This window comes from Delphinus delphis, chromosome 8, assembly GCF_949987515.2.
Source record: "Delphinus delphis chromosome 8, mDelDel1.2, whole genome shotgun sequence".
In the NCBI taxonomy this organism is placed as follows: domain Eukaryota; kingdom Metazoa; phylum Chordata; class Mammalia; order Artiodactyla; family Delphinidae; genus Delphinus; species Delphinus delphis.
Window position 1 is genome coordinate 34,825,763 of NC_082690.1, and position 17,642 is coordinate 34,843,404.

Sequence of the window (17,642 nt, forward strand, 5' to 3'; positions counted from 1 at the left end):
AATTTTATAGGTCTGCTGTATTGAATGAGTATATAATTAGAAGAAGAAACTAACTGCTTCAGTTTCATGGTAACTTGATGCAGGCAAGGTTTGGGAGGAAATTGAAGCACCTAGACCTGTACTTGTAGAAACAAGGAAAGAATGTTCTGAAAACAGATAAAATGAAAGAATTATTTTGAAGGAAAATATTTTATGATGTCTAGGTAAATGAATCAGGAAAAAATATACTAAAGCAAGCATTAATGGTTAATTCAACTTGCTTTAAAAGTGATTAGGGACATACCAAATAGAATGCTGACTCCCCAATATTCTTACCTGCTTCATTTGTGCGGATCATTCGAGATGGGGTGCTTGGATCTCCAGTCCCAATTGGATTGGTGGCCACCACTCTGAATTCATATTCCACCCAGGGGTTCAGGTCCACTGCCATGGCTGATTCCATGTCCCCTGTTATGATTTCTGGGACTGTGGAGAGGAAGTAGATTGCATGCCATTAAGTGAACTGGAAATGCTTATAGATCGTGATCAAAGATATCACAGGCACTGACATAATTGGCAGGCTGCTGCGTACATCCTTATAACACATGGTCATGTGTCACCTCCCATCTCATTAGTAAAATGAAAATCAATCTTCAGAAGTAAGCACTTGCACATGTCAGTTTGTTGTAGTTAGAATTCTTTCATCTCATATTTACACATAGATTGACATAACATAACTTGCCATGATCATTTTGTCAACCCCTCAGCCCCAGATAAGACACCAACTAGTGCTCTAATTTAAGCAAATAGTTCTCATATTTCTAGAGAAATTTCTTGAGCAGTTTTCTCCTCACAGTTCTGGCAAACATGCTTAGCCACTTGGCAGTTCCAAGCAGCAGAGTAAGAATATATTTCTCTAATTTAAAAACTCCAGTTTGTGGTTTCAAAGTGGAAGCTCTGAACTCTCCTTGGAGTGATTTTTGCACTACATTTAGATTTTATTAAAACATAAAATTGTGTGTCAATATAATTACCACATAGTAAAGTATTTTTTACATAGCATTTATGCTCTATTTGACTGCTTTTCTTGTTCACTCATCTCTGCTGTGTAGGAAATATTTCTGGAAGAACATTTGTTATAGAAGTGAAAAGGGGGAAAGTAGAAAACCTCCCTTATGAAGTTCAATCATTTTCTGGGTTTATATCAGCCCTGGATTTCTGTTTAAACATGGCAGGGCAGTGGCAGGGGGGAACTCTTGATCTGATGACTTGATGGACTTTTACTGTGACAAGGTGTAATTAATTAAATGCATCTTGGATTTCCCATAAAAATCTCTTTTGAAATGTAACAGTAGAATATTACCAGATAATTAGTTCCATGAAAGGTGAATGATCAGCGCATAGGCAGTGTGGGCTGACTGACAAATCTCACAGCCCTACAGAGCTGACTTTTTAAAGCAATGAAATGAAGATATGAAAAAAGTCTGTTCCCTTTTGCTGCACTGGCAAATGAGCGACATGTTTGGAGTCTAAGAGGTAGGGGATAAAGGCCACTGTTGGTAGAATACTGAGCTGTGTATGCCAAACATAAAGGTGGGAAGAAGAGATACCAAGACACTCAGCTCCCCCTAGACCCCAACATACACTGTTTCACCAATACTTGCCTTGGGTCCCTCAAGACTTACTGTTTCATTGACTTCTGTTTATGTCAGTCATTTCAAGCAACTCCAGACAGATAGGTCGTGCCTCATCCATTTTATTCTAATCCCCATAGAACTCTGCACATTTCCTCTTTCTGTCTCAGTTGTCATCCTTCCCTACTGTTTAAAATCCTTTTATTAGGGCCTTTGGAATTCATAATCCGTCATTAGCAAAATTGCCATATACTCATTCTTCTTTCTGAACATTCTTACAACTTTTAACTACAGTAGAAACATGAATCCACTCTAAGGCAACTTTATGCCTCTCAAGGGGTGGCCCTCTTAAGATATTGTAAAGAAGAGGTCAGTCCATCTCAGTTGTGTCTCTCTCCTCCCCACCTCCCCCACAAATGTCTCTAAAGCAAGCATGCAGGTATTTTTCCCACTTAAAAACAAATCAAAACAAAATTGTCTCAAAATTTTCTCTCCTTCCAGCCTTCACTCAGTCTCTATGTTTCTTTTATAGCAAAACTTCTCGAGAGTTATTTGTGCCTTATTTGCTATCTCCAATTATTCTCTTTCTATTCACTCTTGAACCCACTCCAATCAAGCTCTTAACCTCCAGCATTCCACTATAACTGCTCCTGTAAAGATCACCAATGGTCTCTATTGCTAAAACCGTATGGTTGGGTCTCTGTTCCTTAGACTGTTTGTTCTAACATCATGCTATTACACAGTTGATCATGCTCTTCTCTTTGAAATACTTTTCAAAACTTCTGTTTTTCTCCCTTCTGATTATGCCTTATCAGTCTCCGTTGCTAGTTTCTTTTCTTCTTCCAGGTGCACCACAGATCTACTAACTCCCTTTTTTTTTTTTAACTCCATGGTGATCTTATCTAGTCTCATGATTTTAAATACCTTCTGTATGCTGATGACGCCAATATTTTCAGCCATGAACTTCCTCCCTAGACTCCAAATTCACATGTCCTATGACCTATTAAACATTTCTATTTAGATGAGATTCTTAACCTTAATTTCCCCCACCTACTTCTGCAGTATTCCTTACTCAGTGAATGACAATTTCTGTATCCAAAATTTGGGGGTCATCCTGGATTTCTTTCTTTTTCCCCTGCACCACTCCAACTCATAAGCAAATTATGACATCTCTGACTTCAAAGTGTTTTGATTTCTCCACTTCCCTTTGCAGCAAAACTTCTTAAAAGAGTTGTCTGCATTAACTTTTCTCCATTTTCTCTTAAACCAATTCTTGTGAGACTTTAGTCCTTACTATTTTACTAGAACTTCTAGTGTCAAGATCACGAATTACTTCTATGTTGCTTAAATCAATGATCAATTCTCATTCCTCATCATACTTTCCAAGTCAGCAGCATTTGACCCAGCTGACTACTTTCTCTTTCTTGATAGATTTTACTCTTTTTTTCTGTCAGGCTATCACATTCTTTTTTTTTTTTTTTTTTTAACAAATGGTTGCTTCCCCTCTGTATCCTTTGGATGGCTCCTTTTCCACAACTTCTTTCTATTCGATACTTGAGGGCTTAGTTTTCATACTCCTTTCTTCTTTATTTTATGCTTATATCCTTGGAGATGGCATGCAGTTTTATGGTATTAAATGAAATTTATATGCCAATAATTTCCTAATTTATATCTTTATTCTAAACCTCACTCTTAAACTCCAGCCTTGTATATCTAATTGCTGTCTGATCTCTTTAAAGGCGTCTCCCCCAAATACAGTCATACAGTGGTTAAGATTTCAACATATTAATTTTGGGGAGACACAAGTCAGTCCATAGCAGGCAGGTTGTGATTTTAAAAATTTTTTTAAATTTATGTTAATTTTTGGAAATTCACTTGATGCACAATCTATGTTAGTTTCACGTGCACTACAGAATGATTTGACATTGCATACATTATGAAATGATTGCCACATTATGTCTAGTAACCATCTGTCCCTAAACAAATATATTACAATATTACTGACCATATTCTTAGGCTGTATATTACATGCCTGTAACTTATTTATTTATAACTAGAGATTTGTACCTCTTAATCTCCTTCACCTATTTCACATCCCCCAATGCCAACTTTCTGGCGATGTCTGTCTGTTCTCTGTATCTAAGAGTCTGTTTTCATTTTGTTTTCTTTCTTTTTTTGTTTTTTGAATTCCATATATGAGATCATGTGGTATTTGTTTTTCTCTGATACTTCATTAGCATAAGACCCTCTAAATCCATACACATTATGTCAAAAGGCAAGATTTCATTATTATTATAGCTGAGTAATATTCCACTGTTTATATATTTACCACATATTCTTTATCCATCTATCAATGAACACTTAGGTGGCTTCCATATCCTGGCTATTATAAATAATGCTGCAATGAACATTGGAGTGCATACATCTTTCTGAACTAGTGTTTTTGTTTTGTTTAGATAAATACCCTGAAGTGGGATTGCTGGATTTTATAGTAATTCTATTTTTTAAAATTATGCAATCAAAATTTTAATAACAAAGATACTATTTTTAACGTGGCCAAATATACTTGGCTAAGTCCAGATTTTAAAAATCAAGAGCTTGGTCGATGACAAGAGCTTGTGGAGGGAGCATCAGTGTTCTGCTGCATTTCTGCATCTGGCAATACAACAGCAAGCACCAGATTTTAGTAATCCTATTTTTAATTTTTTTTGAGGAAGCTATTACTGTTTTCCATAGTGGATATACCAACTTACATTCCTACTAAGAATGCACAGGAGTTTCCTTTTCTCCATATGCTCACCAACATTTGTTATTTGTTGCTTTTTTGCTAAGAACCATTTTCACAGGTGTGAGGTAATATCTCATTGTAGTTTTGACTTGCATTTGTCTGATGCTTAGTGATGTTGAGTGCCTTTTCATGTGTCTGTTGGCCATCTCTATGTTTTCTTTGGAAAAATGTCTATTTAGGTCATCTGCCAATTTTTTAATCAGGTTGTTTGATTTTTTTATTTGATGTTGAGTTGTATGAGTTCTTTGTATATTTTGGATATTAACCCCTTATTAGATGTATGATTTGCAAACATCTTCAAATATTTCAGTAGTCTACCTTTTTGTTTTGTTGATAGTTTCCTTTGTTATGCTAAAAATTTTTAGTTTGATGTAGTCCCATTTGTTGATTTTTGCTTTTAGTGCCCTCGTCTGAGGAGACAGATCCAAAATAAATATTAAGACTGATGTCGAACAGTGTACTATGTTTTCTTCTAGGAATTTTATGGTTTCAGGTCTTACATTTAAGTCTTTAATCCATTTTGAGTTATTTTTGTATATGGTGTGAGAAGGTAGTCCAATCTGATTCTTTTGCATGTAGCTATCCAGTTTTCCCAGCATTATTTACTGAAAAGTCTTTCTTCTCCTCATTTTATATTCTTGCATCCTTTGCCATAGATTAATTAACCATATGTGTGTGGGTTTATTTCTGGGCTCTCATTTCCCATACTATTTTGATTACTGTAGCTTTGTAGTACAGTTTGAAATGAGGGAGAATGATACCTCCAGCTTTTTCTTTCTTTCTTGATTTTTTTGGCTATTTGGGGTGTTTTGTGTTTCCATACAAATTTTAGAATTATTTGTTCTAGTTCTGTGAAAATTGCCATTGGTATTTTGATAGAAATTGCATTGAATCTTTAGATTGCCTTAGATGGTTTGGTCATTTTAACAATATTAATTCTTTCATTATATCATTTTCTATGTATAGTATTATTTCATCTGAAAACAGTGAGTTTTACTTCTCCTTTCCAATTTGAATTCCTTCTATTTATGTTTTCTTGTCTGATTGTTATGGCTAGGACTTCCATAAAGGTAGTAAAAGTGGGCATACTTGTTTTGTTCCTGATCTTAGAGGAAATGCTTTCAGCTTTTCACCATTCAATATGATGTTAGTTATGGGCTTGTCATTTATGACCTTTACTATGTTGAAGCATATTTCCTCTATACTCACTTTGTTGAGAATTTTTATCATAAATGGATGTTGATTTTTTTCAAAAGCTTTTCTGTATCTACTTTGATATGTATATGATTTTTATTCTTCAATTATTTAATGTGGTACACACTGATTGATTTAGGAATATTGAATCATCTTTGCATTCCTGGTATAAATCCCACTTAACCTTGCTGTATGATCTTTTTTATGCATTGTTGAATTCAGTTTGTTAACATTTTGTTGAGGATTTTTGAATCCATGTTCATCAGTGATATTGGCATATATTTTTATTTTTTGTGTTGTCTTTATCTAGTTTTGTTATCAGGGTGATGTTGGCCTCATAGGAAGAGTTTAGAAATGTTCCTTCCTCTTCAATTTTTTTGGATAGTTTGAGAAGAATAGGTACTAACTCTTCTTTAAATGTTTAGTAGAAATACCCTTTGAAGTCATCTGGTCCTGTACTTCTTTTTGTTGGCTTTTATTTTTTTTATTACTGATTCATTTTCAATACTAGTAACTGATCTGTTTTATTTTCCATTTCTTTCTGATTCAGTCTTGGGAGATTATAAGTTTCTAGAAATTTATCTATTTCTTCTAGATTGTCAATTTATTGGCAAATAATTTTTCATAGTAATCTTTTATGATCCTTTATAAGAGATTATTATTATTATTATTTATGTAACTGTTGTAACTTCTCTTTCATTCTTGATTTTATTGATATGGGCTCTCTTTTTCTTGATGAGTCTGACTAAAGGTTTATCAATTTTGTTTATACTTTCAAAGAAACAGCTCCTAGTTTTATTGGTTTTTGTTTCCTATTGTTTTATTTAGTCTCTATTTCACTTATTTCTGCTCTGAAATTTATTATTTCATATCTTCCACTAACTTTGGGTTTTATTTGTTCCTTTACTAGTTCCTTTAGGGGTAGGGGTAGGTTGTTTCCTTGAGATTTTTCCGGTTTCCTGAGGTAGACTTGTATTTCTAAAACTTTAGAACTGCTTTTGCAGCATCCCATAGATGTTAAGATGTTGTTTTAATTTTCATATGTCACCAGGAATTTTTTTGATTTCCTCTTTGATTTCTTCAGTGACCCATTGATTTTTTTTATAAGGAGTCTTTCATTTCTTAATGTTAGTTATTATTCTTTTTTCCAAATAATATACCTTAGCAGAACAATGCTTTCTTTATTTTTTTAAATTTATTTTATTTATTTATTTATTTAGGCTGTGCAGCCTGCAGGATCTTAGTTCCCCAACCAGGGATTGAACCCATACCCCCTGCTGTGGAAGCACAGAGTTTTAACCACTGGACCACCAGAGAAATCCCCCACCATTGTTTGTTTAGTAGTATATTGTTTAGCCTCCATGTGTTTGTGTTTTTTTGTAGTTTTTTTTCCTTGTAGTTGATTTCTAGTCTTTAATCATTGCATTTGGATAAGTGCTCAGTATGGTTTCATTCTTCATGAATTTACTGAGACTTGTTTTGTGGTCTAGCATGTGGTCTATCCTGGAGAATATTTCATGTGCACTTGAGAAGAATGTGTATTCTGCTGTTTTTGGATGGAATATTCTGTAGATATCTGTTAATCTATCTGGTCTAATGTGTCATTTAAGAACAGTGTTTCCTTATTGGTTTTTCTGCCTGGATGATCTGTTCATTGAGGTAAGCAAGATCTTAAATTCTCCACTATTATTGTGTTACTGCCAATTTTTTCTTTATGTTTGTTAATATATGCTTTATGTATATGTGTTCCTAGGTTGGGTGCATATATATTTACAATTGTTATATTTTCTTTTTGGATTGATCTCTTTAGCTTTATGTAATATCTTTCTTTGTCTCTTGTTACAGTTTTTGTTTTAAAGTCTATATTGTCTAATATAAATATTGCTACTACAGCTTTCTCTTTGTTTCAATTTGCATGGAATATCTTTTTCCAGCCCCTCACTTCCAATTTGTTTCCTTAGAGTTGATGTGAGTCTCTTGTCATTGCATATATGGCTCTTTTTTTTCATCCATTCAGCCACTGTATTTCTTTTGATTGGAGCATTTAGTCTATTTAAATTTAAAGTAATTATTGATAAGTATGTACTTATTGCTATTTTGTTAACTGTTTTGTGGTAGTTTCCACAGTTCATTTTTGTTCACTTCTCCTTTTGCTCTCTTCCCTTGTGGTTTGATGACTATCTTTAGTTTTATGTTTGAATTCCTGTCCCCCTTTTGTGTGTATCTCATATCTCTTGTAAATTTTTGGTTTGTGGTTACCATGAGGTTCATATATAACTATATAACTATATAACTATATATATATATATAAAATTATTTAAGTTGATGATCTCTTAAATTTGAATGCATTCTAATAAGCCTGCATTTTTACTCCCCCCAAAGTTTAATATTTTTCACATCATTTTACACCTTTTGCTTTGTGTATCCCTTAACAACTTGTTGTGGATATAGATGCTTTTACTACTTTTGTCTTTAACCTTCCTACTAGCTTTATAAATGGTTGATCTATCACTTTTATTGTATGTTTCACTTTATTGTATGTTTGTTTGCCTTTGCTTGTCTGTAAATCTCTTCACATCTGAGTGATAGCTTTTCTGAGTAGAGTATTCTTGTTTGTAGGTTTTTTCCTTTCATCACTTTGAATATATCATGCCACTTCCTTCTGGCCTGCAATGTTTATGCTAAAAATTCAGCTGATTTTTCTATGGAAGTTCTCTTATAACTTGTTTTACTCTTGCTGATTTAAAAAAATATCCTTTTATCTTTGATGTTGACATTTAATTATGGTATGTCTTGGTGTGGGCTTCTATGGGTTGATCTTGTTTGGGACACTGAGTGCTTCCAGGAACCTGATGTTTGTTTCCATTATGAGGTTAGGGAAGTTTTCAGCTATTATTTCTTCAAATGATTTCTCTGACCCTTCTTCTGGGACCTCTATAACATGAATGCTATTACATTAGATGTTGTCCCAGTGGTCTCTTAAACTGTCCTTTTTTTTTTTTTTTTTTTGCAGTATGCGGGCTTCTCACTGCTGTGGCCTCTTCCACTGTGGAGCACAGGCTCCAGACGTGCAGGCTCAGTGACCATGGCTCATGGACCCAGTCACTCCATGGCATGTGGGATCTTCCTGGACCAGGGCACAAACCCGTGTCCCCTTCATCGGCACGTGGACTCTCAACCACTGCGCCACCAGGGAAGCCCATGTCCTATTTTTTTAAAAATTTTTTTTTTCTTTTTTCAACTTGGGTGATTTTCACTACTGTGTCTTCAGTTTGATCTGTTCCTCTGTATTACATAATATAGTATTGATTTCTTCTAGTGTATTTATTTCAGATATTGTATTTTTCAGCTCTGTTTGGATCCTCTTTATATTTTCTAACTCTTTGTTAAAATTATCACCACATTCATCTATGTTCTCCTGAGTGTAGTGAGCATCTTTATGAACATTATCTTGAATTTCTTACCAGGTAGATTGCTTATCTCCACTTTGTTTAGTTCTTTTTCTGAGGTATTATGAGATTTTTTTTCTTTTTCCTTTTTATCATATTCCTCTGTCTCCTCATCTTGCCTAATTCTTTGCTTATTTCTATGTGTTGGATAAGTCAGTTATACTTCCCCATCATTGAGAAGTATTCTCATGTAGGAGACATCTAATAGACGTCCAACAGCACACTCCCTTCTAGTCACTGGAGCTATATACTCTAGGGGCCTCCCCTATTTGGGTTGCATGGACCCATCTATTATAGTGAGGCTGACTACTGTGGGTGCTCTGGTGGGCTAGACTGGCCTCCATTCTGTTTGACTCTCAGATGCTGCCTCATGGCTGCTGGCCTGCTAAGGACAGGGCCAAGTTTTGAAATGGTTGGCTGCTCAGCCTGGGTGGGCCCTGAGCTGGTGTCAGCCTGCTGGTGGGCAGGTAGGCCCTCAGCAATAATAGGTTAGACAGAGGACTTCAAAATGGCACTTGACAACATCAGTGTGCTTGTGGTAGAATGAGCTCCCCCAAATGGCTGTCACCAGTGTCTCTATCCCCAAGGGGAGCTCCATTGCCTCCTGCTTTTCTAGGAGGCTCTCCAAGATCAGCAAGTGGGCTGACTCAGATGCCTTTAAAATTATGGCCCCTACACTGGGACTTGAAATGTGTGAGATTTTGTGTATGCCTTTTACTAGTGGAGTCCCTATTTCCTACAGCCCTCCAATTCTCCTGAATGCAAGCCCCACTAGCCTTCAAAGACAGAAGTTCTAGAGACTCTTCTTCCTGGTGCAGGATGCCCAGGGTGGGGAGCCCAATGTAGGGCTTGGAATCCTTGCTCCTTGGGGAGAACCTCTGAGACTGTGATTATCCTCCCATTTGTGGGTCACATACCTGGTGGTGTGGGTCTCAACTACACAGTGTCTCTGTCCCTCCTCTCCATCTCTTTTATGGTTTCTTCTTTATATCTTCAGTTGCAGAATAATGTTTTCTCCTAGTCTTAGGGTCATTCTCATAGGTAGTCATTCTGTAAATAGCTGTAGTTTTGGTGTGCCCATGGGAAGTGGTGAGTTAAGGATCTTTCTACTCAGCTATCTTCACCACACATCTCTTGAAATTTTAAACAGTGTGGTCAGTATGAGCCTCATTAGGAAGGTGCATTTGAGTGAACTTTTGAATGAAGTTTGGATTTAGCTATGCCAGTATTTGGAGGAAAGCATCCCATGTAAAAGGAGTAACTAGTACAAAGGTATTAGATGCATTATAGGCAGGACATTAGAAGACCAGTGAGTCAGAAGCAGAGTGAGAATGGTAGAAAATGAGTTTGTAGAAGGATTGGAGGAACAAAGTCATAAAGGATTCGGGCTTTCATCCTGAGAGAAATGAAGAGACATTGGGGAATTGATACTGTGTTATCTTTAATATATTAAGCTATGTTGAAAATAGGAAGTAATTAAGGTTAAATGAAGTCATAAGGGTGGGGCAATGATTTGATAAGAATAGTGTCTTTATAAGAAGAGACGCTGGAAAACTTGCTTCCTGTCTGTCTGCTATGTGAGTACGCAGTGAGAGGGCTACTATCTGCAAGTCAGGGGGAGCATTCTCAGCAGAAATCAAAAGGAACTGGATGACACCTACATGCTCAGTCACCAGAACTGTTAGAAAATAATATTTTGTTGTTTTAGCCACCTAGGTGATGGCATTTGGTTATGACAGCCCAAGCAGACTAATATACTACCTCTTCCACAGTACTTCTGATCTTCCTTACAATATAATATTTCTTTATTTGTTTCATTCATTAACTTCCAAGATACTATTTAACTTACATGTTTATTATGTTCTCTGTTTATTGTTTGTCCTCACCCATGTGAATACCGTCTACACAAGAGCATGAATATTTTGTTTTGTTTTGTTCCCTCATACATCCTAAGTGCCTAGATCACTGTCTGAAGGTTTCTTGTCACATTATTGTTGAATGAATGAAAGGGGAGTTCAAATTGCCAGGTGTGACCAACAGTTAATTTCTGTTTTAATCTTGATGTAATTATTTCTGATGCAATGTTAAAAAACAAAATTAGTATAAAATTTATAACTATCCTTCCTCCCAAAGCTACATATATTTATATTCTCCTAGCCATAACTATAGGTTTTAAAGACTCTTACCTAGGGGGAGACATTCAAGATGGCAGAAGAGTAAGATGTGGAGATCACCTTTCTTCCCACAAATACAACAGAAATACATCTACATGTGGAACAACTCCTACAGAACACCTACTGAATGCTGGCAGAAAACCTCAGACTTCCCAAAAGCCTCAGGAGCAGCGGATTAAGTCTCCACAATCAACGTGATGTACCCTGTATCTCTGGAATACCTGAATAGACAACAAATCATCCCAAAATTGAGGCGGTGAAATTTGGGAGCAACTGCAGACTTGAGATATATATTTTTTTCTATTTTTGCGAGTGTGTATGTGTATGCTTCTTTGTGTGATTGTGTATGTATAGCTATGTTTTACAATTTTTCATAGGGTTCTCTCTGTCCTTTTTACTTTTTTTTAAGTATGGTTTTTAGCACTTGTTATCACTGGTGGACTAGTTTTTTGGTTTGGTTGCTCTCTTCTTTCATTCTTTTTAAATTACTTTTTAATTTTTAATAATTTAAAAAATTATTTTAATAACTTTATTTTATTTATTTATTTATTTTTTATTTTAATCTCCCTTTCCTTTGAAACCATGTGGCTGACAGTCTTGGTGCTCCAGCTGGGTGTCAGGCCTCTGATGAGGGACAGCTGAGTTCAGAATGTTGGCCCACCAGAGACCTCCTGGCTCCATGTGATATCAAATGGTGAAAGCTCTCCCAGAGATCTCCGTCACAGAGCTAAGACTCAGCTCCACTCAACGACCAGCAAGCTACAGTGTTGGACAGCCTATGCCAAACAATTAGCAAGACAGGAACACAACCCCACCCATTAGCAGAGAGGCTGCCAAAAATCATAAGGTCACAGACACCCCAAAACACACCACTGGAAATGGTCCTGCACACCAGAAAGACAAGATGCAGTGCCACCCACCAGAAAACGCACCAGTTCCCTACACCAGGAGGCCTACACAACCCACTGAAGCAACCTTAGTCACTAGGGACAGACACCTAAAACAACAGAAAATACGAAGCTACTGCCTGTGAAAAGTAGACCCCAAACACAGTAAGTTAAGAAAAATGAGAAGACAGAGAAACACACAGCAGATGAAGGAGCAAGGTAAAAACCCACCAGACCAAACAAATGAAGAGGAAATGGGCAATCTACCTGAAAAAGAATTCAGAGTAATGATAGTAAAGATGATCCAAAATCTTGGAAATAGAATGGAGAAAACACAAAAATGTTTAACAAGGACCTAGAAGAATGAAAGAGCAAACAAACAATGATGAACAACAACAAAAAAATGAAATTAAAATTTTTCTAGAAAGTATCAGTAGCAGAATAACTGAGGCAGAAGAAACGGATAAGTGACCTGGAAGATAAAATACAGGAAATTACTACTACAGAGTATAATAAAGAAAAAAATAATGAAAACAATTGAGGACATTCTCAGAGACCTCTGGGACACATTAAAAGCAACAACATTCGAATTATAGGGGTCCCAGAAGAAGAAGAGGAAAAAAAAAAGAGGCTGAGAACATATTTGAAGAGATTATAGTTGAAAACTTCCTTAGTATGAGAAAGGAAATAGTCAGTCAAGTCCAGGGAGTGCAGAGAGTCCCATACAGGATAAATGCAAAGAGAAAAATGTCAAGACACATATTAAACAAACTATCAAAAATTAAATTCAAAGAAAAAATATTAAAAACAGCAAGGGAAAAACAACAAATAATATACAACAGAATGCCCATAAGTTTAACAGCTGGTCTTTCAGCAGAAACTATGCAAAGCAGAAGGGAATGGCAGGACATATTTACAGTGGTGAAAGGGAATAAACCTACAGCCAAGATTACTCTACCCAGCAAGGATCTCATTTAGATTTGAGGGAGAAATTAAAATCTTTGCAGACAAACAAAAGCTAAGAGAATTCAGCACCACCAAACCAGTTTTACAACAAATGCTAAAGGAACTTCTCTAGACAGGAAACACAAGAGAAGGAAAAGACCTACAATAACAAACACAAATCAATTAAGTAAATGATAATAGTAACATACATATCGATAACTACCTTAAATGTAAATGAATTAAATGCTCCAACAAAAGATACAGACTGCCTGAACAGATAAAAACACAAGACCAGTATATATTCTGTATACAAGAGAACCACTTCAGACCTAGGGGCACATACTGACTGAAAGTGAGGGGATGGCAAAAGACATTCCATGTAAAGGGAAATCAAAAAAAGCTAGAGTAGCAATTTTCATATGAGAGAAAATAAACTTAAAAATAAAGACTATTACAAAAGACAAAGAAGGACACTACATAAGGATCAAGGGATCAATCCAAGAAGACATAACAATTGTAAATATTTATGCACCCAACATAGCAGCACCTCAATACATAAGGCAAATGCTAACAGCCATAAAAGGGGAAATCATAGTACAGGACACAAAGTAGACTTTAACATCCCACTTTCACCAGTGGAAAGATCATCCAGAATGAAAATAATTAAGGAAACACAAGCTTTAAATGATACATTAAACAAGATGGACTTAATTGATATTTATAGGACATTCCATCCAAAAACAACAGAATACACATTCTTCCCAAGTGCTCATGAAACATTCTCCAGGATACATCATATCTTGGGTCACAAGTCAAGCCTTGGCAAGTATAAGAAAATTGAAATCATATCAAGTATCATTTCTGACCACACTCTATGAGACTAGATGTCATTTACAGGAAAATATCTGTAAAAAATACAAACACAAGGAGGCTAAACAATACACTACTAAATAACCAAGAGATCACTGAAGAAATCAAGGAGGAAATAAAAAAATACCTAGAAACAAACGACAAGGAAAACACAATGACTCAAAAAATATGGTATGCAACAAAAGCAGTTCTAAGAGGAAAGTGTAGAGCAATACAGTCCTACCTCAAGAACCAAGAAACATCTCAAATAAACAACCTAACTTTACACCTAAAGCAAATAGAGAAAGGAACAAAAAAAAACCTCAAAGTTAGCAAAAGGAAAGAAATCATAAAGATCAGATCAGAAGTAAATGAAAAAGAAATGAAGGAAACAATAGCAAAGACCAGTAAAACTAAAAGCTGGTTCTTAGAGAAGATAAAAAGAAATTGATAACCATTATTCAGAATCATCAAAAAAAAAAAAGGGAGAAGACAAATCAATAGAATTAGAAATGAAAAAGAAGTAACAACTGACATTGCAGAAATACAAAGGAGCATGAGAGATTACTACAAGCAACAATATTTCAATAAAATGGACCACATAGAAGAAATGGACAAATTTTTAGAAAAGTACAACCTTCCAAGTCTGAACCAGGAAGAAATAGAAAATATAAACAGACCAATCAAAAGCACTGAAATTGGGACTGTGATTAAAAATCTTCCAACAAACAAAAGCCCAGGACCAGACGGCTTCACAGGAGAATTCTATCAAACATTTAGAGAAGAGCTAACACCTATCATTCTCAAACTCTTCCAAAATACATCAGAGGGAGGAAGACTCCCAAACTCATTCTATGTGGCAACCATCACCCTGATACCAAAACCAGACAAAGATGTCACAAAGAAAGAAAACTACAGGCCAATATCACTGATGAACATAGATCCAAAAATTCTCAACAAAATACTAGCAAACAGAATCCAAGAGCACATTAAAAGGGTTATACACCATGATCAAATGGGGTTTATCCCAGGCATGCAAGGATTCTTCAATATACGCAAATCAATCAATGTGATACACCATATTAACAATTTGAAGGAGAAAAACCATATGATCATCTCAATAGAAGCAGAAAAAGCTTTGGGCAAAATTCAACACTGATTTATGATATAAACCCTCCAGAAAGTAGGCATAGAGGAACTTACCTCAACATAATAAGGGCCATATATGACAAACCCACAGCCAACATCATTCTCAATGGTGAAAAACTGAAACCATTTCCTCTAAGATCAGGAAGAAGACAAGGTTGCCCACTCTTTCCACTATGATTCAACATAGATTTTGCAGTTTTAGCCACAGCAATCAGAGAAGAAAAAGAAATTAAAGGAATCCAAATTGGAAAAGAAGAAGTAAAGCTGTCACTGTTTGCAGAAAACATCGTACTATACATAGAGATTCCTGAAGTTGCTACCAGGAAACTACTAGAGCTAGTCAATGAATTTGGTAAAGTAGCAGGATACAAAATTAATGCACTGAAATCTCTTGCATTCCTATACACTAATGATGAAAAATCTGAAAGAGAAATTAAGCAAACATTCCCATTTACCATTGCAGCAAAAAAGAATAAAATACCTAGGAATAAACCCACCTAAGAAGGCAAAAGACCTGTATGCAGAAAACTATAAGACACTGTTGGAAGAAATTGAAGAGGATACATACAGATGGAGAGATATACCATGTCCTGGGATTGGTAGAATCAACAATGTGAAAAAGACTATACTACCCAAAGCAATATACAGATTCAGTGCAATCCCTGTACAACTACCAATGGCATTTTTCACAGAACTAGAACAAAAAATTACACAATGTGTATGGAAACAGAAAAGACCCCGAATAACCAAATTCATCTTGAGAAAGAAAAATGGAGCTGGAGGAATCAGGCTCCCTGACTTCAGACTATACTATAAAACTACAGTAATAAAGGCAGTATGGTACTTGCACAAAAACAGAAACATAGATCAATGGAGCAGGATAGAAAGTCCAGAGATAAACCCACGCACATATGGTCAACTAATCTATGACAAAGGAGGCAAGGATATACAATGGAGAAAGGACAGCCTCTTCAATAATTGGTGCTGGGATAACTGGACAGCTACGTGTAAAAGAATGAAATTAGAACATTCCCTAACCCCATACACAAAAATAAACTCAAAATGGATTAAAGACGTAAATGTAAGGCCAGACACTATAAAACTCTTAGAGGAAAACATAGGTAGAAGACTCTATGACATAAATCACAGCAAGAACTTCTTTGACCCACCTCCAAGAGAAATGGAAATAAAACCAAAAATAAACAAATCGGACCTAATGAAACTTGAAAGCTTTTCTGCAGCAAAGGAATCCATAAACAAGACGAAAAGACAGCCCTCAGAATGGCAGAAAATATTTGCAAATGAAGCAACTGACAAAGGATTAATCTCCAAAATTTACAAATAGCTCAAGCAGCTCAATACAAAAATTCAAGCAAACCAATCCACAAATGGGCTGAAGACCTAAATAGACATTTCTCCAAAGAAGATATACAGATTGCCAACAAACACATGAAAAGATGCTCAATATCACTATTCATTACAGAAATGCAAATCAAAACTACCATGAGGTGTCACCTCACACCATTCAGAATGGTCATCATCAAAAAAATCTACAAAAAATAAATGCTGGAGAGGGTGTGGAGAAAACGGGACCCTCTTGCACTCTTAGTGGGAATGTAAATTGATACAGCCACTATGGAGAACAGTATGGAGATTCCTTAAAAAAGTAAAAATAGAACTACCATATGGCCCAGCAATCTCACTAATGGGCATATACCCTGAGAAAACCATAATTCAAAAAGAGTCATGTACCACAATGTTCATTGCAGCTCTATTTACAATAGCCAGGGCATGGAAACAACCTAAGTGTCAATCAACTGATGAATGGATAAAGAAGACATGGCATATATATAAATGGAATATTACTCTGCCATAAAAAGTAACAAACTGAGTTTCTGTAGTAGGTGGATGGACCTAGAGACTGTCACACAGAGTGAAATAATTCAGAAAGTGAAAAACAAATACTGTATGGTAACACATATATATGGAATCTAAAAAAAGAAAAAGTTCTGAAGAATGTAAGGGCAGGACAGGAATGAAAATGCAGACATTGAGAATGGACTTGAAGACACAGGGTATGGGAAGTATAAGCTGGGACAAAGTGAGAATGTGGCATTGACATATATACACTACCAAATATAAAATAGATAGGTAGTGGGGAGCATCTGCATATCACAGGGAGATCAGCTCGGTGCTTTGTGACCACTTAGAGGGGTGGGATAGGGAGGGCGGGAGGGAGATGCAAGAGGGAGGGGATATGGTGATATATGTATATGTATAGCTGATTCAATTTGTTATGAAGCAGAATCTTACACACCACTGTAAAGCAATTATACTCCAATAAAGATGTTAACAAACACTAAAGACTCCCACCCCTATTCCATATCCTCTCCATCATCCTTAATTCTAATTTCTCTTTGAAAATGATAAAAGAAAGTTTAGAATTCTGAATTCATTGCTACTTGTAAGGACTATTAAAAAATTGCAAAAAAAAGAGTTGAAGGTATTAATATTTGAGATGAAATAACATATAATATGAACTAGAATAGAAATATTTTTATAAAATTAGGATTTTTATTTCAAATGCAATATTG

General features: G+C 35.7%; 1 protein-coding gene across 1 annotated transcript in view; it reads right to left on the minus strand.

Annotated features, from left to right (window-relative positions):
- The window catches only part of CNTN5 (contactin 5), a 416,285-nt gene that overhangs the window by 71,666 nt on the left and 326,977 nt on the right, over window positions 1-17,642 (minus strand). The window contains exon 12 of the mRNA XM_060018068.1: window positions 316-465. Within this exon, the coding sequence (XP_059874051.1) occupies window positions 316-465 (150 nt within the window). The remainder of the gene's footprint in view (window positions 1-315; window positions 466-17,642) is intronic.